This window comes from Ascaphus truei, chromosome 3 (genome assembly GCF_040206685.1).
Source record: "Ascaphus truei isolate aAscTru1 chromosome 3, aAscTru1.hap1, whole genome shotgun sequence".
Lineage (NCBI taxonomy): Eukaryota > Metazoa > Chordata > Amphibia > Anura > Ascaphidae > Ascaphus > Ascaphus truei.
In genome coordinates, this window is record NC_134485.1 from 301,374,279 (window position 1) to 301,398,971 (window position 24,693).

At 43.6% G+C, this 24,693-nt stretch overlaps 1 protein-coding gene across 1 annotated transcript in view; it reads right to left on the bottom strand.

Annotated features, from left to right (window-relative positions):
- The window catches only part of TDRD3 (tudor domain containing 3), a 277,196-nt gene that overhangs the window by 99,841 nt on the left and 152,662 nt on the right, over positions 1 to 24,693 (bottom strand). Inside the window, exons 9-10 of the mRNA XM_075591037.1 lie at positions 13,813 to 13,969; positions 12,178 to 12,303 (exon numbers count right to left, since the gene is read on the bottom strand). Coding sequence (XP_075447152.1) covers positions 12,178 to 12,303; positions 13,813 to 13,969 — 283 coding nt within the window. The remainder of the gene's footprint in view (positions 1 to 12,177; positions 12,304 to 13,812; positions 13,970 to 24,693) is intronic.

A 24,693-nucleotide genomic window follows, 5' to 3' on the forward strand; every position in this document is an offset into this window, starting at 1 on the left:
GTATTTGTCACCTTGATAAAGTGCCCAGTGCACGAAACGCGTAGGTGCGTTCGTGTTGCTCTGTTGTCCTGTTGCTGCACCACCCTGCAATAAACCTGACCTGTTGCTCATTGGAGTGTTCACTTTTGTTATTCTTTCCGGTCTCATTGGGAGTTGGAATCCGAGGCTGTGCTAAACATCACCACTTCTTCTCTCCTTGTCTGTTAGACCAGGTGTGTTGAACTCCAGCCCTCAAGACCCCCACAACAGGTCAGGTTTTCAAGAAATTCTAGCTTCAGCACAGGTGGCTCAATCAGTCTCTGCATCAGTACAGGTAGCTCACTCTGTCTTCGACTGAGCCCCCTGTGCTGCAGCTGGCATAACCTAAAAACCTGACCTGTTGAGGGGCTTGAGAACTGGAGTTGAGCACGCATGTGTCAGATTAATGATCGCTGTCGTCCATCGCTTGTTTGTAAGGTAATTAAAATGTCAACAATTTACATGGGGCTTTGAGTACTGACAAACAGTTTAATCACAAAGAAATAGTAGATAAAGATTGCAAAAAAAACATACAAAGCATTTCAGTTACCATGGAAATGTTATAGTGCATTTTCTATAGTGTGTGTGGGGGGGGGGGGAGGAAAAGAGAGGGGCGAGGGGGGGGAGGAGAGAGGGGCGAGGGGGGGGAGGAGAGAGGGGCGAGGGGACGGAGGAGAGAGGGGCGAGGGGGGGGACGGAGGAGAGAGGGGCGAGGGGGGGACGGAGGAGAGAGGGGCGAGGGGGGGGACGGAGGAGAGAGGTGCGAGGGGGGGGACGGAGGAGAGACGGGCGAGGGGGGGGGGACGGAGGAGAGAGGGGCGAGGGGGGGGACGGAGGAGAGAGGGGCGAGGGGGGGGACGGAGGAGAGAGGGGCGAGGGGGGGAGAGAGGGGCGAGGGGGGGAGAGAGGGGCGAGGGGGGGAGAGAGGGGCGAGGGGGGGAGAGAGGGGTGAGGGGGGGGAGAGAGGGGTGAGGGGGGGGAGAGAGGGGTGAGGAGGGGAGAGAGGGGGGGAGAAAGGGGCGAGGGGGGGAGAAAGGGGCGAGGGGGGGAGAGAGGGGCGAGGGGGGGAGAGAGGGGCGAGGGGGGGAGAGAGGGGCGAGGGGGGGAGAGAGGGGCGAGGGGGTGAAAGAGGCGAGGGGGTGAAAGAGGCGAGGGGGTGAAAGAGGCGAGGGGGTGAAAGAGGCGAGGGGGAGAAAGAGAGGCGAGGGGGAGAAAGAGAGGCGAGGGGGAGAAAGAGAGGCGAGGGGGAGAAAGAGGCGAGGGGGAGAAAGAGAGGCGAGGGGGAGAAAGAGAGGCGAGGGGGAGAAAGAGAGGCGAGGGGGAGAAAGAGAGGCGAGGGGGAGAAAGAGAGGCGAGGGGGAGAAAGAGAGGCGAGGGGGAGAAAGAGAGGCGAGGGGGAGAGAGGGGTGAGGGGCGAGGGGGAGAGAGGGGGAGAGAGGGGCGAGGGGGAGAGAGGGGCGAGGGGGAGAGATGGGCGAGGGGGAGAGAGGGGCGAGGGGGGGGAGAGAGGGGCGAGGGGGGCGAGGGGGGGAGAGAGACGAGAGGGGGAGAGAGAGGCGAGGGGGAGAAAGAGAGGCGAGAGGGGGGAGAGAGAGGTGTAAGACTTCAAGGTAAGTCTGTAAAATTTGACTACAAAAAAAACAAAAAACTAAGTCACAAAACATCTGCTTTTAGCATTTTCTCTCTCAAACTTTGGCAATACTAGTCTGCCTCTATCTATATAATGGACATTTCAGCCTCACACCGTTTATCGATAAACATTTTTTTTAAGCGTATAAAGAGCGAAACAATGAAAAAGTTTGCAACCTTTATGGTCATTTAGAGGTCATTTATAAAAGAAAACTATAGAAAATCACTGCTGTAACATCTATTCCCTCAGCCAAAATTGTGTTCTTTTGACATCTTAGATGTTTAGAAGCATTTTGTAAAGCCTTCATATCATAGTTCAGTGTTTTGCTGTCATTTCCTTGAAAACCGTAACATGTTATGTTTCAGTTTGACATTCTGCACATTACTCAAAAAGAAAAGCCTGAGCCCCTCATTAATAAACTATATCAATTCCTAGCAAAGAACTTTTCACTTTTATGAACTATACTAACAAGACTGGTATCTACTTGTCATTGATGTCTTATTTGTATCCATCTTTATAAATGTATATACGGCATGACATTTGTGGGCAGATTGATATTTATTTGGGTGGCTTTTGTTCTGCTAATTTCTAAGGCCTCGGATATAATAGGCTTGCGTGTGACGGAGCGCATGGTATCGTGCGCGCCTGTAGCTCGGGTGATCCATAACCTTTGGAATTTCAATGACATGCGCGACGGGGAGGAGGCGTAGCTGTGACATCACGAGGCTAGTTTGCCCTTATTGGTTGAACTGGCCCACGTGACCCAGCCGTCGCGCAACAAAAAAACAAAAAAAATTGTCTCGCAAAAAATATGCTGCGCCGTTGCGCTTCATCGTGCGCTCTATGGCCAGCCTCATTGAGGTGTGGCCTTTTGTTTGCACCACACGTGCGGTCGCACGAAGTACGACGCGGCCAAGCAATTTAATAACATGACACCTGGTAAGAGTAGAATGGCCTATTTTTTGTACTGTTTATTTTAAATGATTATAACAGACGTGGCTTTCCTTTTTGTTCGAGGTCAGACCAATGTATTGCCAACAAAATATCCAAGAAGGATAAAAAAAAAAAAAAAAATAAAAAAAAAAAAAAAAAAAGATTCCCCTTACTGCACTCTCTATTTTTTTTTTTTAATAAATTGTCCTAGCAAAACAAAAGTGCTTTTTTTTTGCCATTAAGGCTCTTGAATTGGTACAGACTATTAAAACAAAAAAATCTTAAATTTTGACTCTGTGAACTATATATATATAATAGAATATATAAAATATAATAGAGAGTGCACTAAGGGGAATCTTTATCCTTCTTGGATATTTTGTGTGCTTTACTATCCTCATGCACCCTATTATAGAAAATACTATAAATTTTTCATACAAGGATGAGCGGTTAAACTACAAAATTCTGGTAACAATGTATTATTAATGTATTACCAAGTCTGATATAACACAACTTTTCAGTCAGTCACACTGTTGTTATACTTCTGCCTCTGCATACAGTGTCTGCAAGCTCTAACACCACACCACAACCACACACTACAAGGAGAGCTACTCAGCGTAGTCAAGTGTGTACAACAAAAGACAAAAATACCCAATGCTACATCAAATCTGTCAAAATACACAGTTAATTACTTCAATGTTTGTATTCTCATGAATAAGGGTCATTGAGTTAAAGAGGTGACTGAAAATTTCCACAGGTAGTGTTAGGACCTGCATACTGGTCATGGCATGACGGGGCTGCATGCTTATAATGCTTTAGCATAAGGGTTTAACTAAATGACCCTTACTCATGAGAATACGAACTTTGAAGTATTTAACTATGTATTTTGTCACATTGGGTATTTTTGTCTTTTGTTGTATACATTTTGCCACGCTTCGTAGCACTTTTTGACAAATATATACCGTATTGGCCTGAATGTAGTGCTATGTTTTTTTCCTTAAAATGTCCTGTACTCGTATTATATGTGCAACCCAACAACTTTTATTTTTCATGAAGAACACCTTCAAAACTTTAGAGTCATATTACAGTATGTGCGAGGCCGTACTATATTCGGGCAAAAAAAATATATATATATTAATATATCAACTATTATCTATCTAGTGCTGGGTTTTGGGGTTAGCGCTTGCAGGGACTCTGTGTTCATTCATTTTAATGTTCAACTGCTATAATTTGGTTGAAGATTGGTGGCCCCTCCTCCCAGGGTTTAAGCTCACCCCTCCCCACTTGTTACTGTAAGTAGCCGTTTTTTCCATGTACCTGTGCAGGACAGGTCCACTGCGACCATTCTCCCTCCACTGCAGAGGTAAATGAGACTTTTCACAGGTAGTGTTAGGACCTGCATGCTGGTCATGGCATGACGTGGCTGCAGGCTTTTAATGCTTTGACCAAAGGGTTCAACTAATTGACCCTTAGGTCGAGTCCATGGTGACTGTAGCCGTGCGGTGGTGCGCTGAGGCAAAGCGGGTGCTTTCCCTGGCCTTAGTTCCCGCGCCGTCTGGGGGCTTCGGGGGGCAGGCCAGTGACGTCACGGAGCTGTTCGCCCTCATTGGGCGAACCGCTCACGTGACCAGCCCTGCGCTCCCGTGAGCACTCAAACTAAAAAAAATTAAAAGCTACACCTCCGCACGCCTGCGCGAGCCCCTGCTAAAGCCGCTCTCATTGCGGCTGCAGGGGCTCACTGACAAGCGTGAGCACGAGCCTGGACTCAGCCTTACTCATAAGAATACCAACATTGCAGTATTTAACCATGTATTTTGTCACAGATGTAGCATTGGGTATTTTTGTTTTTTTGCATTTGCCAGCACTTTATTTGTGTAGGTTTGTTGCAGGTTGTGACACACTTGAGTAAAAATCTCTTTACATGCCTTTAACACTTGAATTTTCATGTCTTTGGTGACAGCAACATTGTGTCAGAAGTATTGGAATGCAACAGAAATATAAAACACAGATAATCATATCTGCAGTTCAGTGCAGAATTTCTCCTGAAGCACAGAAGTATTCAGAAACCAGTTAACATTTGCTTTTGCCTTGGCTGCTAAAAAAGGTTGATGGGACCAAAAAATATAACTTTTCCTTCCACTCGCCTTAAATATATAAGCGGCATAATGGATTGCAGGGCCTAATGTAGCAGCGGCCTAGGACATTGGTCGTGGCTGTTTCTCAGTGACACTCTGTATGTATGTCTTTATTTATATAGTGCCATTAATGTACATAGCGCTTCACAGCAGTAATACACAAGACAATAATATAAATAACAAATAATATACATAACACATGAAGGGGAGAAGTGCTTCAGACCTGACAGTAACATTTAGGAAAAGGAGTCCCTGATCTAAAGAGGTTGCAATCTAATTGGTAGGTAGGAAGAACGTACAGAGACAGTAGGAGGGCCTTAAAGGTGGATAGAGAGGGTGCTAGTCTGATATTGAGGGGAAGGACATTCCAGAGGTGTGGGGCAGTCAGTGAGAAAGGTTTACCCAAAGCCCTTAGTCTAAAACCCTTAAATTAAACCCCTTCCCCAAGCACTAAAACTGATTAAATTAACCCCCTACCCTAAATAGTAAGAACACATACCTTAGAAGCGGCCGGCGGCGATTCAGCGGCAGATCGGTTACGGGTATGTCGCAGTGAGCTTTGGTAGCGGCAAAAACGGGCGCGACCAAATGTCTCATTCCGTGCAACAGGGGGTCAGGATGCACAGTGGTTATGTTTTGTTGTTGTCCATATCTACATGTTCATGCATCCCATCATCACTTGTATTCAAGAGATGCAACAACTGATGTACTTTATGTTCATCCTTCATTCACATCTTTTAGTTGAGGAGAACACTAGGTATAAATTCTTATTAAAAAAAGGATGCCCATTTGAGGAGAGGTATCCCAACTTTCTAGAAAAGTATCATAACAAACGTGTACGTTTTTGGCCCCTGTATAACAAAATGAAGAAACAACGCTGCCACAAACACAGTAAGAATTATAAAAATAATATTGGTACCAAGTAGATAAGTATGAAAACTCCTTTGTTTTAACATTCTCCTTCCAGCATAGCCTCCATTTAATGCGGTCGCAAACTTGAGTATGTTTGAGATTTGTCTTTATAGCTTCAGTGAAACTTTAAAGCAAGATACAGAGAATAGAAGGGGCACATTTTTGTTTACACGGTCACAACTTGGTGAGAAGTGGTAATAAAAAACTCCAGCAAGTGGAGTGCACAGAACAAAGCTATAAAAGCTCCCAAGGAACAATGCTGGACAGTTTTCTACATTCAGTTAGAGCTAGACACTATAATTTAATTCTCTGGTGCCAACAGTGACAATTATGGGCTTTGGAAATAGCTTATATTGTGGTGCTAAATGTGTTTGAGAATGGCTGGGTTTACAATATAATTTTCTTCTTTCTTGAACTAGTGGCCTGCAACACGACGCACTCCCAAAACTCTATAATGACCAATCATGCAACACCTGCTCTGATCATCGGTCAGATTTTATTTTTTTGTAGAAAATCCAGACTGATTCATACAATCTTTTAACCCTCTGAGTGCCCTAGGACAGGGGTGTTTAACTCCAGTGTTCAATACGCCCCCCAACAGGTCAGATTTTCACGACATCCCAGCTTCAGCCCAGGTGGCTTAATCAGTGGCTCAGTCTTTGACTGAGCCACCTTTGCTAAAGCAGGGATATCCTGAAAATCTGGCCTGTTAGGGGGAGTCTTGAATACTGGATTGAGCAACCCTGTCCTAGGACATAACTACGTTATGAGTTCTGGCACCCCATGACGTAGTAGCTTACATTCCCAAAGAAACACAGATTTTCTTAGGGGAGATGCAATCTGAGCTGATGGCGGACGGAAGGATTGGATGTTTCTCACAATTTTGTTCTGGCATGAGTGAGGGCGGTCACTTAATGGCTTGCACCTCCCTAAGGGTAAATCACGGAGCTACAAGAACAAACTTCCACATCCCTCCATGGATTATTGCATGGATGTTATCCAAATAACACATCAAGAAAAAAGGCAGCCTGATCTCAGACAATCAGGACAGGGTAAAGTAATACATAAGTAGTTTTTTTCTATACTTTGTTGGGCACTTTCTTATTATAATTTCTTTACAAATGTAGCCGCAAATAGGATTTCATCCATTAATTGCCACTGCAACAGAGGGAAGTAGGAACAAATCATTTAAAATAGCTTTTTAGCCGTTAGGGGCTTATTCTAGATCCATCGGAAGCAGTCGATCGGGCCATTTTCAGACAAAACTTCCCATCGAACTATAGAATATTAGGCTTCCATGGCGACCAAATGCTTGTGAAAGTTTTTACAATCAACCATTATACAGAAGGCTATCCCTTTTAGAGAAGGCCGTTTGTAGAGCTAAAAATCTACATCTCAATTAAGCACTATGGTTTGTTTGTAAAGTAATTATAGTGACAACAAAACTGGAGAACAAAAAGTATCTAATAAACAATGCTAGAGGACTTCTAAAAAGAAAAAAGTATTAATTTTACACGACACAAACAAAGATTCAATCACCTTTGAAGTGAAACCTTTATCAAAGGAAGCCAAATCATATTGAGATTTTTTCTTCTTCTTCGTGCCAAATGTGAGGTTGGCTATTTTAAAGGCTACAACAGGCTGCATAGAAAACGTGTGCAGTTTGTGACCCTGTTATTGCCAGGCATATAAAGTTACTCGTGAATTTCACAATGAACGTTTGTGGGCCGTGTGTACCTACAAGTGCTAAAAATACAAATGTTACCTTAAAGCGGCAAAACCCCTTGTACATTTGTTTTGTTAGTTACAGGGTTGAAGTAGGGGGTCTCCAGAGCTGGACTGTTAACTTCAGTTCTGGCGCGCGCACCCCTCCCCCCACCTCCGTAGGGAGTAACGGTATACTGTAGGTCTTCCGTTTAAAGTTCCCGGTCCTGCAGGCCAATAGGAAGGCACAAGGGATGACGCCACGGCTTCCTATTGGCCTGCGGGACATACTGAATGAAGCTGTCATTTTGTTACTCTGACAAGCTCTCTGCCTACATAGAGACCAACAACCCCTATGGAGGTAACCATCTCACGAAGTTCCCGGAGCTGAAAGTAACAGTTCAGCTCCAGGAGAACCCCTAATTCAATCATAGGATTTATAAATTTAAAAAAAAAAAAAAAAAAGAACTCTAGAGGCAACATCTTGACAGAAGGTTCAGGAGAAAAAACAAAACGTTGATCTCCCATGAATACATTTCTAAAACTCATTTATTAAAACATCTGGAGTACCATTTTTTTTAAATCTTGCTAATCTGTGGGGTCCCGCAAGGCTCTGTTCTGGGGCTCCTGCTCTTTTCAGTCTTCACCAATGATCTACATACAGCTTGCAAGGGAGCTTCAATGCACATGTATGCGGATGCTGCAATCTTCTATGCACACAACCATAACCACTTTGACCTTGGACACGGACTTCAAGTCTTGAAAAATCAGATTGAATACTGGAATTCCCAACACTTTTTTTTTTATTATTATTAACATTCACAAAACCGTAACGATGGCATTTGGGAACAAGGCTAAATTTCTAAAGCAACCAACGACAGAGCTCCAGATCAGAACACCGTTTCAGCCTGTCGCTAGTTTTAAATATCTGGGCATATGGTTTCACTCCCATTTAACATTTGGGTTGCATATTGATACTGCGACATCCAAAATCTATGCAAAACTAAATATACTTTATAGGAACAAATCCCCCCTTAGGCCGCTGGTCTGAAAGCACATCGCACAACAGATGCTAATGACAATTATAGACTATGGGGACATAGTATATGGTAGAGCACCCCAAACTCGCCTTTTTAAACTAGACGCACTCTACTGTACATCTTAATATGCCACTTTGTCCTACAATGTAACCGCAACACATCACCAAGAAATGCTCAAAGAACTAGATTGACAATCACTTGAGTCTTGGCCGTAAAGAACAGTTTTCCGTCTTGCCTTCAAATACTTTCTGGGTAAGCTACCCGCCTATCTGAACAAGCACCTCACCCCTACCACATGCAGAACTCATCACCTGAGATCTGAACAACCTACCAGAGACTCTCAAAACCACCTACAGTTTAAAATGTGAGAGCTGAAGACTTGAACTTAATCTCGCCTGTAACGGTTATATACGCCAATAACATTATCTCTAAATGTTCATGAAATGTCTGTAAATTGAATGTATAACCTATGTTCATTTAATGTAACCGTGTATTTTAAAATAACTATGCCCAGAACATACTTGAAAACGAGAGGTAACTCTCAATGTATTATTTCTGGGTAAAATTCCAAAGTGTGGGGAAACAGTTTCAGGCAAAGAGAAACCTGCTTGTGCAGCCAACACAATATAGCCAAACAATTTCATCAAAGTACAAGTCTCCTCTAAGACCGAGATACAAAGTAGAGGTCTACTCACACGTTCACAATGCAATTCTACATTTAATGTGACAGCCAAGAACAGTGGAAAGACAACGTTTCAGGTCCCATATGGACCTTTCATCAGGTTATCTTTCCACTGTTGGCTGTATAGTATATACTGGGAGGGAAATGCTATTACTAGAAGCTGTTGTAGTAATTAACCTAGAGCAGGGGCCGGCAACCTGCGACTCTTTCAGCACCTACGCGCGGCTCTCCTCACTGTGCTGGGTTGCCACTCCCTGTCCCTCACTGTTCTGTTCTTGGCTGCAGGTGGGTGGGGGGGAGGGGCGGCACTAGTCGGGCCTCTTGTTGCCGCCCAGCATCTCCCCAGCTGCTGGCCTGGCTCCTACATTGTTCCACACCGGGCCTCTCTGATGTCGGCGTGCACAGACTTCTCAGAGCGTTCCGGTGTGGAACAGTGCAGGAGGCCAGCCAGCCAGCAGCCGGCTGGCTGCCCCCCTCCACCCCCGCAACCAATAGTAGCACAATGAGGGACTGAGGCAGCAGCTGGGGAGCGGCAACCCAGCACAGTGAGGAGAGAGGCAGGTCTAGTGAGTGTGCGTATATTTGGGGGGAGTGGTGTAGTGTGTTTGTATTTGGGGAGGGTAGTGTGTATATATTTGGGGGGTAGTGTGTGTATTTTGGGGGCAGTAGTGTGCGTGTGTGTATTTGGGGGCTAATGAGTGTGTATTTGGGTGGGTAGTGTGTATATATATTTGGGGGGTAGTGTGTATTTTGGAGGTAGTAGTGTGTGTGTGTGTATTGGGGGGCGATTGTGTGTGTATATTGGGGTAGTGCGTGTGTGTATTTTGGGGGGGGTAGTGTATATATGTGTTAGGGACAGTAGGTAAGGCCAGAAACTGCATTTGTGTTAAACCATCCATTTTGTCTGTAAAAACCTGTTAAGATTATGTAGTCAACTTTTGCTGAAATATAATTTCTAATGTATTCAGCTTCTGCCAAATTACATTTCCTCTTTCCTAAGATACTTTTTATGTTGTCAGCGTCCTGCTGTTTTAATAAACAATAGACTGGTTCTCTGAGAGAGGTAAAATCATCTAACAAAGTTGCTAGAGAAATTCAAGTTTTTTTGATAACAGACAATGAATGGGCTATGTATTTAGACAGTGCCTGTATAGGGAGAATTACGCCTCAAAATCATTCCACCAATATGTCCTGCCCATAAATCACGCCTCTAATCTAAACCACACCCAGGTTACACCTACGTTACGCCACTAACCAAACCTTTCTTTTTTCAGTATAAAAATCGTTACCCTATGCTTAATAAACCGAGGCGGAAGGATGGAAACACTGTCTGTATGTCGGTCCTTTCGTTTCCCGGGCCTGTACGTATATCAGATTGGAGATAACAGTGCTAGTGCGTGATAAAGCTTCCCCGGTAGTCTGCAGCAGGGCGGTGCTGGGTGTTCGTATCTAGTCACAGAAGCCTCCAGCTCATTGGCAGGGAAAAGGTATCTTTCAATATGAATTATGTATTTAAACATTTCAAACTATTTTGCACAGAAAAAACATGAAAAAAAAATAGAGAATTATTGTGAAATGCATTTTATTCCCACATATTTTTTCTTGTTCCTAATTCTGATTAAAGTAAGTTTGTCGCATGTTAATGCTTATACTGTACAGTATATACATATCAGCGTGTGCACAGTATATGTATGTGTTTGTGGGGGTGTAATATTCAGGCATGTGTTGTGGCTCTCTGAATATTTTGGACAAAGAATTTTTTTATAAAAAGGCTCTTCTTCCTTGAAAGGTTGCAGACACCTGACCTAGAGGCAATAGTGTATTTTATATTCCTTAGGTACAGAATGTCTGACGTCACGGGGGCGGGATTCATACTCGGAGTCAGGAAGTGTTTGCAGCAAGTGTATTGCACACAGTGAGTCAGACATCTAGATACTCAATCTATTATTATGGCTAGTGAAGACATATATACTGTATCTATATTATTTACCATCTAACTTGATATTTCTGTTAATCCTAGCAGAAACTGTAATTTACTAAAACAAGGGGGCATTCATGCAGAGAGATGTGCTGAGCAAACAGAGAGGATTTTAAAAAGGCCTGACCTGGTGCCAGCCCTGTTTAGTATTACATTAGCTAATTTAGCACAGGACTACTCTACAAATATCAATATACCTTCCCTCTTCAGAATAACTGTGAACTAACCAACAAGTTCGTTGAAATCATTCCAGTTCTTCCTGAAGCATTATCACAAGCACTAGCCTCGTATCTGTACTCAAGGCATACAAAATATACTATTGCTTCTAGGTTAATTACTACAACAGCTTCAAATAATAGCAGTTCCTTCCCAGTATATACCATATTTCCCTCTTAGATTTTCATTATATACCCTCTTAGATTTCCCAGTATATACCATACTTCCCTCTTAGATTTTAATGATTTATATGTACCAATTATTTTGTGTGTTGAACCCAATAAATGTTATATTTTAATCATCCATTGTCCTAACTGAATAGAAGGGTATCTGTTCCACTGTTCCCCATTATACACTAATTTAAGTGTGCACACTAACAAGAGGTATCTTTGGAGACTCTTTCTCCAGTTCCACAATATTCCTCTATAAAATGTTTTTCAAGATCAACTGCAACTACACTTAAGTTTTGGCACTCAACATTTTGTTAGCGACGTCGAACACCATTTTGTGCTTTGGTTCAGTGTCAATTTTTAAAGATCTGTAGAAATAGCAAGAAATCAAGTTTGTTTTGTACATTTCTTTACAAAGACATTTTTCACAAGGGTCTCCATTATTTTTAAGAGAAAATAAATGGTAAAAGAATATGTAATGATGTGTATATGTCAATGTATGGTAAACATTCGCTACTGCAAAGTGGACAAAAAACAAAATAAAATGCAAACTACAAAAATGAAATCATACATAATTTGTTAAGGCATATATAGTGCTGAAGAGTTACACTAACCAAGATAAAGTGCAGCACGTAACACTGAACACATCAAGTATAAAGAAGTCAAACTGTTCCTTTCAATTGTGATCCATTGTCTTTTCAAATAAATAAAAACTCATTTAAAAAGAAGTTGCTCTTATTCTTTATAGATCTAGCCACCTACCTTCAATTGAGAAAGTTCCCATCTTGGACTCCAGAAAGTCAAAGAGAGTGCTTGGGGCCGATGGTCTGGTGTTTGATAATTCATCATCCTCTTCTGCACGTGTCCTGCCGCGACCTCTTCCTTTACCTGTCAGTAAAGGGCAGGATATATCAAAATCTATTTAACATTTTGTGTATTGTTTTTTAAGGAACTGATGCTCCAGTCATGATTCACAAAGTTTAATTGATCAATTATAAAATGATTATCACCTTGTTAGACCAACTGGTAGCAACATTGCTGATCTAAGGCTGCGCTTATAGTGCCGGCGACAGCGACGTCGCGTCAAAACAAATGAATTGCTGCGGTCGCGTATAGTAAGCGCAACGGCTTGTCATGATCGCTGGAAGTCATCTCAATTTCATTTTTACAGCGACCGAAGCCTGTCGCTGGCACTATAAGCGTAGCCTAAGGCTGCACTTATAGTGCTGGTGACGACCACCGCGTCGCGCCAAAACAAATGCATTGCCGCCGTCGCGTGCGCTTATAGTAAGCGCGACGGAGAGACGGCTTGGTCGCGATCGCTGGAAAGAATCTCAATTTGATTTTTACAGCGATCGCAGCCTGACGTTACCGTCGCTGTCACTAGAAGCGTAGCCGAACTTTGCAATGTGCAGCAGGCCCTGTGAAAAAGTTAATGTAACATGGACCCAAAGATTAAATATCCATTGTAATTTGACAAGTGTACTGCCCCACTCAACCTGCCAAATCTTCAAAGTAGGTCAGAGATGCAACACCCCATTGCTTTTCAAGTCACCATATCCCCCACTAGCATTGAAGAGTTAAATGCAACATGCGCCTAAAGATTAAATTGCTCTGCCATTGGAGAAATGGGTTGCTATGGGCTCACATGACCATCTCAAATCATAATATTCCACCCAAAAGTGGTTGGCTTGTTAACCTTTTCGCTGCCCTTACGATGTACTTACTAAAGGCATAGGCACCAGAATGCCACGGGCCCTTGTACCCTGCAGAGGATGTCATGCCATTTTTGTTTGTTTTGTAGGGGTGGATTGAGCAGTGACCACAATCTGAATGTAAGTGAAACCACCTCAGATTCTGTTCACATCACCAGGGCCAGGTGGTCACGACTACATGATTGCTGCCAAGGCGATCACATGGTCGAGATCCAGCAAGAGCATGCAAGCATACACAAGAGTATGTGCCAGTGCAGGAGCTCATGTTTGCAAAGTTAGACTACAAAAAGTTTTTTTTTTGGCTCAGTGCGTTCTGTCAGAGTGGTTCAGGGCCTTCTACCATGAAAGGGATTAATAACATGTTCAGTGTTTTTTGTTTTGTTTTTAAACCTTTAATATTAGCCACAACCAAATGTACACTCAAATAATTCTAGCCAAAATATAGTCTAACTGTTTCACTCTAACAGATTAAGCACAAAGTCAGAATGTTCTTTTTCAGATATTTCACAAAGGAACACCTTTTCACTGATTAAGCCTGGGAAATCATCATCAGCTGCAAGGTAGGCCATCTTTGAGAATATAAAGGACTATACACATATACACATATATATCCAGGTTTATAGAAATAAATTGAAGCACATAACCAAATTAACTTGTCGTCTAAGTTTGCCCCTAGCTATACCTCTCATTGGTGGTCCTTGTATAGGCTTCGGTTTGCTGCCAGTAAGGAGGACATTTAATGCAGCCTCCAAATTGTTGCCATAGTCCGTAAGTGCCTGTCTGGCCACATCTTTACAGAAACCCATCTCTGTGATGTGTCTCAGTGCCTTTTCATCAACCTGTAATAAAATACACACACAAAATGTATTCACAAACTGCCTTTAGGATTCAATAAACTGCATCATATGCTTTGATATTCCAATCCAATGTTATTTCATTAAAGCCGTCGTCATATTTTTCCCAAATAGGATAAATAATTTTTTGGAGACCATTTATTAAGATATTTAGAAACATTCTGTATCATAAAATAGCTTAATGCAAGTATGTCTAAATCTTCTGAAAATAGGAACATTTATTTGACTGTGTTATGATAAAGTATAAAAGCCTGGATGAAAAAGTTCAGAAAAGCATAACACAACACTATTTGAAACCTTCAGAACTATACAAACGACTGCAAATGTTGGGTCTGTAGAGATACGCAGAAATGTTTTTCCCTTTGGCAATATGGAAATGCCACAAATTAAGATGAATACTTGCCTAGAAAAGCTTAATGGAAATATTTACTGCAGCTGCAACGGATTTTCATATCTGATAACAAAAGGGAAATGGTATATTGATCTTCCAGTAGTCTTGGCATGTATGTGTGTACTGTAATTTGTCTATGCTCTCTCAAATATCATCTATTATTTAGTGAGGACCACAGTAACTCAATTCCTCCATTACCTTTCAAATAGTATAGCGTGAAAGGCAATGAAGTCTTTGGGATCAAATGTATACATACCCATTTTTTTTAATTATTATTATTTTGCACTAGAAAACCAGAACCTGATTTTTTTTATATTGTGAAATAACGGTAATAAAAGGTTTTCACGTGCTTTTTTCCACCAACTATTTCGCGTATATGGTCTCTGTCCCAGGCTACCAGTTTACCATTAGGTTTCTGCTTTATTCTCCATGCCTCTACCAATTTCAACTTTAGGCAACGTGTTCTGCAGGTAATTCGAAAATGGTGCCAAATCTAGAAAAATTTACAGTGTATCTAATCTCACAGGCGCTATTAGAGACGGTTGGGGTTCCTTACAGTGCATCTGATCTCAGACGCGCTATTAGAGGGGGTTGGGGTTTCGCAGAATTTCACAATATCGTTAAAGGGTTCCTTAACCAAAAAAAGGTTGGAAACCCCTGTGCTAGATGTTTCAAAATAAACAACACGAGGAAAGCTAGAAAACGGCTTATTCTGACATGGATAACACAAAAGAAAGTGCTTAGGCGCTATAAATCATTAAATTAAAAATACTAACAATATGAAATCTCAATGAAACATGTAACAATACACAATGTGTACAGGGCATCCAGGAACACTAGCAGAACAACACCAGAGAAAACACAAAGAACATATACAGACCAGCGCCCAAAAGAGTCCAAAGTCCCTAATAGAGTCCAAACAGATGGAGGGGAAGAAAATCCAAATGGTCCAATCACTGGAAGATCTCCAATCCGGGGGTCCGTGACATAGGGACAGAAACGAAGGAAAATAATAGTGTAATACGTAATGTTAAAATTGGACAAACATGAAACATTTAACAAAAAACACACACTAGACAAACAAGCTGAAAGTAAAATAACTATTTAATAAAACGAACGGAGCCTGCTGCAGCGGGTCATCAAGGGGTTAAAACCCCAAACCCTACTTACAGCAAGACTGGAAAAAACAAGCGTGTATAACCAAGTGGGGCAGATGCCGGCAGCAGTAAGGGTCCTCGCGGGCTCCCCGATGTGTGGTGTATGTTCCTCTAACTTCGGAGCACTCTCCAAGATGGACGCAGAGTAAGGGAAATCCACACACTCCTGCATGCAAGCGCAACAGCCTCTCTCGCGATCTCGATGACGCTGCTTCCTGCTTCACTTAACTGACACGTTCTCACAACCAGTACTTCTCCAAGGCGCCGTTACCTCTTACCCTACGCGTTTCGTGACTGACGTCACTTCCTCAGGCGATGGTTCAGTGAAGGTGAAGTCCCATTATGTATACCTCACTCGTCGCTGATTGGATAGAGATAACTAATTCCAATAAGTTTAAAATTCAGCTCTAACAATACAAAACAATACAGACTCAGACTAAAACAACCATATACACAAAGACAGACCTACAAACATAATAAAAATGAAGATGATTTGACTGTAAAGTCACAACTAAGACTGCATAGATAGCAGTAACAAAATATTAACACAATAATAATGATCTATATTTTATAATAAATCAATAAATAAAAATCTAATTATTTTAAAAGAATAATCTCATTATTATAATCATTCCAACAATTATATATAAAAATAATAATCATAAAGAAGGAAAAAGAAAAAGAGACTGTAATATAATAAAAAGTGCAATACTATACACTAATTAAAAGACCCTATATTATTTAATAAGAAAGACCCCTAGATAAAAGCCTAGATTCAATCCATTTGGAGAGAGGGTTCTAAACTCATAGATCCAGAAAGCTTCGCGTCTGCTAATCTGGTTGAGTTTATTGGAATTAGTTATCTCTATCCAATCAGCGACGAGTGAGGTACATATAATGGGACTTCACCTTCACTGAACCATCCCCTGAGGAAGTGACGTCAGTCAAGTAACGCGTAGGGTCAGAGGTCACGGCGCCTTGGAGAAGTACTGGTTGTGAGAACGTGTCAGTCAAGTGAAGCAGGAAGCAGCGTCATCGAGATATCGCGAGAGAGGCTGTTGTGCTTGCATGCAGGAGTGTGTGGATTTCCCTTACTCGGCGTCCATCTTGGAGAGTGCTCCGAAGTTAGAGGGACATACACCACACATCGGGGAGCCCGCGAGGACCCTTACTGCTGCCGGCGTCTGCCCCACTTGGTTATACACGCTTGTTTTTTCCAGTCCTGCTGTAAGTAGGGTTTTGCGTTTTAACCCCTTGATGACCCGCTGCAGTAGGCTCCGTTTGTTTTATTAAATAGTTATTTTACTTTCAGCTTGTTTGTCTAGTGTATGTTTTTTGTTAAATGTTTCATGTTGTTTGTCCAATTTTAACATTACGTATTACACTATTATTTTCCTTTGTTTCTGTCCCTATGTCACAGACCCCCGGATTGGAGATCTTCCAGTGATTGGACCATTTGGATTTTTTCCCTCTCCATCTGTTTGGACTCTATTAGGGACTTTGGACTCTTTTGGGCGCTGGTCTGTGTATGTTCTTTATTCTGACATGGACTTCACAGTCTGGAACTTTAAGAGGGATATTTTCCGTTCCAGGACTGAACACAAAGACATATGTTTAGTAACATGAAGAAAAATAAGAATAACATTTCTAACTTCCAACAATGCATCTGGATCTTTTCACATTCTGAAGCTCCTTCTCCCGATTGTCTTTTCTTAGCGAGACATTTTAAAATAATGGCATTAAGAGAGGCTTCCGGTGACGTCATCCAACATGGAGGTGTAGTCAGGGAGCTCCGCGAACTCACCAGCATAACGATATATAAAAAAAAAAACACCCTTCCACCAATAATTTCCTCCCGATTCGTGGATCCCCAGCTGGGGCAACAATCCAAGCCTGTCCAAACAACTAAGGAAGCCCGCCAGCCAAGCGGTTTCTAAATATTTTTCCCCGCAGCAGAAGAGCCCGGAGGCGCCGGCTGAAATTCAAGATGGCGGCGGCGCACGCGGCGAACATACAGTACAAGCTAAGGGAACTCGGCCTAAAGAGACCCCGACCGCTGAAGAACCACTAACGAGAGTATATATGGAAGAGCTCATGGCCACCATGCATGCCAAGCTTTATTCCTCTCTCCAAGTCGAAATCAAAACGGCAGTCCTAGACCTCAAGCAAGAGATGAGCGGGCTGACAGAGAGAACGACAAGCCTGGAAAATAAAGTGGAGGACATCCTTCTGCGCCAGACAGGAGCTGAAGAAGAGGTCTTTAGGCTCAAAGAAGAGATTAACCGCCTCAAAGACGGAATGGAGGACCAGGAGAACCGGGAGAGAAGACAGAATATCCCTATTTGGAATATCCCAGAGACGGTTCTTCCTGGCCTCCTCCGTCCTTACCTCACAGACCTCTTGAACACAATATGCATCCCTGTGGACGAAAGGGACTTAGAGATGGATCGGGCACACAGGGCACTAGTCCCGCGATCAGAAGAGCCTAACAGAAGAAGGGATGTCATCATCAGGCTACATAGTTATACGACGAAGGAAAAAATCATTGCTGCCTGACGAGGCAAAGACCCACTTACCTTTAGAAACGAGCCCCTCCAAGTTTTCAGTGACTTGTCCAGAATCACAGTGGTGCGGAGGAGGGAGATGAAGCCTCTAACTGTCTTTCTGAGGGAAAATGACATCAAATACCGGTGGGGGTTCCCGTTTAAACTCACGGCAGGCCATGGAGGTAAATATCTCACCATCAGATACCCTGAGGATATAGCCCCCTACATGCGGGCCCTCGGCCTGACCCCACCGACTTCTTGGTCAGCTGACCCCCCAACCGACAGCCTCACAAAGAGAAGATCCAGACGCAGGAACCGCCAGCTCAGCGAGAAGCACTGCAACGGAACACCAGAGGACAAGCCGGCACTAGTCGGCTGCATAATAAGAACAGAACACCCAGAACGAGATCAGCCCCTACCCAAGATCATCTGGCCCCCCTGGAAGAAACCTACCAACCTCGCCGCCGCGCAAATCCTCTAATCTCACGGAGAGGCAGGTCCGCCATTACAGCGCAACGCATCACAAGGCCCCTCGCGGGTGGCGCCATAAGCTCCAAGCCCCACCACATCCTCCGAAGGAAGGAGAGAAGAAAACGGCTCAGCGCCAGCAGGTCAACCAGGGAAACCTGTTCCTCGCCAACGAAGTTTGCTTCATCACGAGATCGCTGGCCCTGACGCCCTTTTAAAGCGTGATGCTGGATTTACCTCTGGTTTGTTGGGGTGGGGGGAGGGAGGAGGACAAAGATGGCTTACCTGCTGCAGAGAGTCAAGAACTGTGAGTACTCTCTCTCCCCTCTAACAATTGTTGCTGGACACTAATCAGGACATTGCCCCAATACCCCCCGTAGAAGCTACCCCCCCTCTGCGTTCCCTCTCTCCCCCCCCCGTCCCCCTACCCAACATCTACACACCCCACACTCCTCACCCTCGCCGGGTATAAAGCGCAACCCCCCCACCCCATTACACACGCTCCCCAACACCACATGCCTCGGGCTAACCACCACACACAACTTGTTGCTTTTACTATATTGTACATCCGAGAACCATATGTTAAAGTTGTCAATGTTTATTGTTCATATATTCCGAACCGTTAACCCGGGTGATTAGTATTCACCAGACTGAACTCCAAGTTAAAACCACTGTTCGAGATGTTAGTATAATCAATAGATTACAAATCATAGATGAACACACTTGGCTCATTAGGGGGCAACTAGGAACCTTGTTGTTGAAGTTGTAGATCGTATATGTTGGCGCTCCCCCTCCCCCCCTCGCCCTCACCCCCTCTACCCGCCATATATCTGAACCCAGTGTAATCTAGCTGATCGCATAACATACGCGAGATGTCCGGTAGCTTACACCACTGCCACATAAGACCGCAGAGATGCACAACAGAGGTTCACTGTCAAGAGCTTTACTGTGTTTAGCCAAGAACAAGATGCTAACTCTGTTACACCATGTACAGAAGGACTTCTGATGCCCCCCCCCCTGTCCCCTACCCCACCCTATCCCTCCCCCCCCACGTGAACGTAGTCCCAGCATTTTTATTGATCCCATTATGTCAAATACCCAACCTTGGGTACTCAGAAGCTTATCCTATCACCCCAGGCCATTTGACTGTTAGATAAAAAACGCCGGCCGCAAAATATAGAGCGCAAAAGATAACAGCACACTGTCGACCCGGCTACAGAGGGTAGATGCTAACCCCGCTTACCACCCTCCCCCCCAGACCCACCCCTGTTGCCCCCCCCTTCGCTACACCGGGAACCAGATCCCCCACTGCGGCCCAGCGGGGAAGCTAACCGGGGCCTAGCACCCAGAGAGTTACCCAGGGCTAACTCAGAATATAATGACCCGAAACAGGAGACACTGTCCTAACAATATATTGGGCCGAGACTCAGGCGAACTGCTGGCTCAGCTATGTTAAGTAACTAACCCTGGAAGTCCAGGAGTACACCAACGTGCCCTCCCAAATCACAAAGCAGTAATACAGAAGATACACACGGCGCAATATATTGTGCAAAGCTGTGTACATGTCAGTGTAGAGACAAAGTGTAAATATTGGCTCTGCTTCCCTTCCTCCCCCCCCTTTCCCTCACTCCCCTCCCCCCCTGCCACCCCCTCCTCTCCCCCCCCTCCTCCTCCCAGACTGTCCCCACTTTTACCTAGAACCCAGCCTGTCACTAGGCTAATCATGCAATGTGTTGTTCAATGCCTAAAAATGTATTCAAATTGTATAATATGCAATGTTCATCTTCACGCCTACGCGGATGCCGACCGCAAAGATAAGCGCCTAGGTCACCACATGCATAAGAATGAACTCTCCTTCCCCCCTCCCCCCCTCATTCCCCTTCTTCCTCCCTATCCCCCCCACACCCCTCCTCACCCCCCCCTTCTCCCTTCCACCATCCCCCCTCCCTGTCGTCGTCCCCACAACCCCCTCCCCCCATCCCCCTCTCCCACACATTCTCAATGCAAAAATATCCAAGAATAAGGGACAGCGCCAATATCCAAGGCATATCAATTGGTAAAACTAACTACAACATTTCCCTGTTTACTGATGATGTCATCCTCACACTATCTCACCCCCACATCTCCCTCCCCAACCTACAAAAAGAACTGAGTTCGGTAACATATCAGGCTACAAAATAAATAGTGATAAATCAGAAGCCTTGAATCGTAATCTTTCTGAATCGGAAATACAACTGTTAAAACTGAACTTTAACTACAGATGGAGCCCTTCATACATTCAATATTTGGGAGTAAATGTATTAAAGGACTATAGCTCCCTATACCAATGCAATTACCCACCTCTTTTTGATATAATCAGAAAAGATCTGGTTAATGGGGAAGAGTACCAAATTTCTTGGATCGGGAGAATGGTCTCGGTTAAAATGAATATACTCCCCAGATTATTATACTTCTTTCAGACACTCCCGATCCGGTCCCTGGGTCAGAATTGAAAGATATCCAAAACAGAATATTTAAATTCATTTGGCAAGGAAAAAGACCCAGGGTTGCAAGATCAGTTCTGATGTCACCAAGGACGCAGGGAGGTATGGGGGTGCCAGATATTTCAAGGTATTATCACGCAGCTCAATTAAAACAAGCAGTTGAGTGGAACTCGGACCCAGATCAGCTCTGCTGGTTAAAGATCGAGTCTCACTACACCAAAACTCCTTCTCTGCAAGCGCGCCTGTGGGCGACAGACAGAGGCGACAAGGGGGTTGGCAGATTCGAACTAGGAGCAATGGGCCACACTTGGAATATATGGCAAAGGACTAAGACTAAATATCATCTTACGATCCCAGGCTCACAACTTACTCCACTGTACAACAACCCAGAGTTCCCGCCCGGGTGCGAGACAAAGCAATTTGAACAATACTCAAACAAGGGGATCAGAGCGGTGAGCGACCCGATAAAGGGACAAGAAGTTCATGAGCTTCCAAGAATTACGCAACAAATATGATGCCCCTGATTTGGATACATTAAAATTCCTACAAATTAGACACTTTTTACAAAAACTGTCCCCCACATTGGACTTCCCACCTCTTACAAAGTTCGAAAAGCTGTGCCAGGAGGACACACATCAAAAAGGTCTTATTTCACAAATATACATGGTCCTTGAGAGACAAGCAAGTCCCGTTGGGCATGACTACATGCTCAAATAGGCAGCAGAACTAAATATGGAAATAGAAAAAGAGGACTGGGAGGATATTTGGGACGCGGCATCAGGAACTTCCGTATACACCACAATCAAAGAAAATATATACAAAATAATGTTCCACTGGTATCTCATGCCAGTGAGATTGAACAAATCTACCCTCTGGCTTCTGATCTATGCTGGAGTGGCTGTGGACAAAAAGGGGACATGACCCATATATATATGGTTGCTATGTCCAGAAATTAAGAAATACTGGCCCATAATCCAAAATCTAATAAAAGAGGTCACAGACCTCACAATCCCCCTAGATCCACTGACCTTCATACTGGGCAGGCCGATAGAGGAAATCGACCGCCCTGTATGGAAATTAATCTCCTTCATTCTAACAGCAGCAAGATGCACGGTGGCATTCTCTTGGAAGAAAATTGCCCCCCCTTACGGTACAAAGGGTGAGAAAAAGATTAAACGAGGTAATGTTAATGGAAAAGTTGACAGCATTCCTCAACCATTCAACGGAGCGGTTCTATACCATATGGGAGCCCTGGCTGACTCATTGATCATTGAACATGCTAATCATATTTCCCTCAATCACAGTAACTACTTGAGACCGCCGGTAGTAACTAAGAAAAGGGCTGCCAGGGGATGGAGGGGACCCCCCACCGTGCCCCCCTCCCCATTTCCCCCTATCCCTCTCTTTTTCTGGAGTCTATCCCCCGGGACCACTGTGTGACCCTAGTGGTCAACCGCACCTTCGGGTGGGTGTTCAATGCCCCCTCCCCCCCATCTTACTCCTCTCTGTCAACAAAATGCAAAAAATCAATATTATGATATTGTGTTACTACTATTCTATATTGTTTGTTATGTGATGTATCAATACCTAATAAAATTGTTTGGGAAAAAAAAATAATGGCATTAATTAAAAACTCACTAAGCAATGCCTTTTTACAGACAACTCTAGACAGATTACAATCTCAAAGCAGCAGTCCATGCTGATAGCGTCGTTTTTACTTTGGTGAATAGTTCTCTTGTTTTTTTTCAATGCTGTATTTGTTTTTTGTTTTTTTAAATCCGATGTCTGTTCTGGAGATATAACCATCTGAATATTAAGTGACCAGGAGGTTATACTGTATAGAGGCCTCATCAAATACTAGTGCAGTCTAAAATTTACCATGGAAGCCTGATGCTAGAGATAAACACTAGTTGTTTTAACACTAGTAGATGCTCAGGGTACTAGATCCTAACAAGTTTAACCCATGTAGGCTTCTGAAGGAGATTGCAGCTTCAATCCATTCCGAGAGAGAAAGCTCAACATTTGTACACAAATGTTCTAAACTGTGTTTTTTGATCTAACATAAGCAGGTCTGCCATCAACAAATATAGACTATTCTGGTATCCAAGACCCAACATATACAGGGGCGAGAAAAAGTTTATCACACACACGAGAAAAGTTTGTGAACCCCAACGATAATTACGGAAAAGCCAAAGTTTTTCCACGATAGCCTTCTTGAAATCAAAACCAGTCTTTTCTTAAATACCCAATAGGGTTTACATTGGCCAATTCCATGTGTTTTGAAACAAAATTAAATATGAATTAGACAAACAATTAGTAAGGCAAGGGAACTCCCACTAAAGACAAGGGCACTCAGGTGCAAAGTGAAAATATCAATGCTATTTACTGGACACAAAAAATATAAAAACCATTAAAGAGAGAGAAAATACCATCAGCAGGTAAAGCACACAAGACAATGTGCATAGAGAGAATCTTATATGAACGAGGAAAACGTGGAAACCGTTCATCCCAAGGGGCAGTGACAGTGATCCACTCATAAGAAACAGATGGTGTGCCCGGGTATAAAAGTACAAAGAGTCTGGAAATCAAAATGTGCCTATATTGTAGAAGAGCAAAAAAGCCGCAGACTAACAAAGTTAATAGAACTAGAAGTAAAACAAAAACCTAGTACAACAGCAAATGTTGCCTAATGCAGGGGAGCACAAACTGGGAGACGTGGCGCATACAGAGGCACCGCATTCTTCCCCAAAGCATTTACATTAAATGCCTGGGAGCACGTGAGGCCTCCAAGGTTTCCTTACCTGGTCTCCGGTGGCTTCTGGCAACGCGTCGCAGGGTCACATGATGCAACTAGGACAGATTTTTTTTTCATCATGCTGCTCTCATGTATATTTAACCTTGAGCAATGTTAAACTGAGTCATTAGGCTTTACAGTTCTCCCTTCCTCTGTATTACTGTGTCTGTACTCTGTTGTAATTGCGTTACATTAGGCAACATTTGCTGCCGTTGTAGTAGGTTTTTGTATTACCATATTTCCTCGATTGTATAACGCACCTTTTTTCCCATTTTCACATGTCTGAAATAGGGAAGTGTCTTAGAATCGATGAACTAAAGGAAAAAAAAACCACTGCTGGGGGGCGCTGCTGGAGATGCCGGTCGGGATCTTCACAGTGTGCAGCAACAGCATGACTCCAATCACGCCCCCCCCCCTCTCCCCCTACATGAGGTGCTGAGAGATCAACTGGAGATGCCTGCCAGGTATCTTCACATTGGAACTGCTTTGCTACCTCAGGACCTGGACAGCCTGCCCTCATTGACACAACCTGCCCTCATTGACACAACCTGCCCTCATTGACACAACCATGAATTCTGCATTGTATCAGAAGATTCTTGAGGAAAATCTCAGGCCATCCGTCCGTGAGCTGAAACGAAAGTGGACCACGCAGCAAGACAATGATCCTAAACATACAAGCAGATCTACAAAAGAATAGCTACAGAAGAAGAAATTCTGTGTTTTAGAATGGCCTTGTAACAGTCCGGACCTAAACCCCATCGAAATGTTGTGGCAAGACCTGAATTGAGCTGCAAGGAGGCCCTCAAATGTCACTTAGCTGAAGCAGTTCCTAAAAACAGATGCGAGAGACTGACCAGCAGTTAGAGGAAA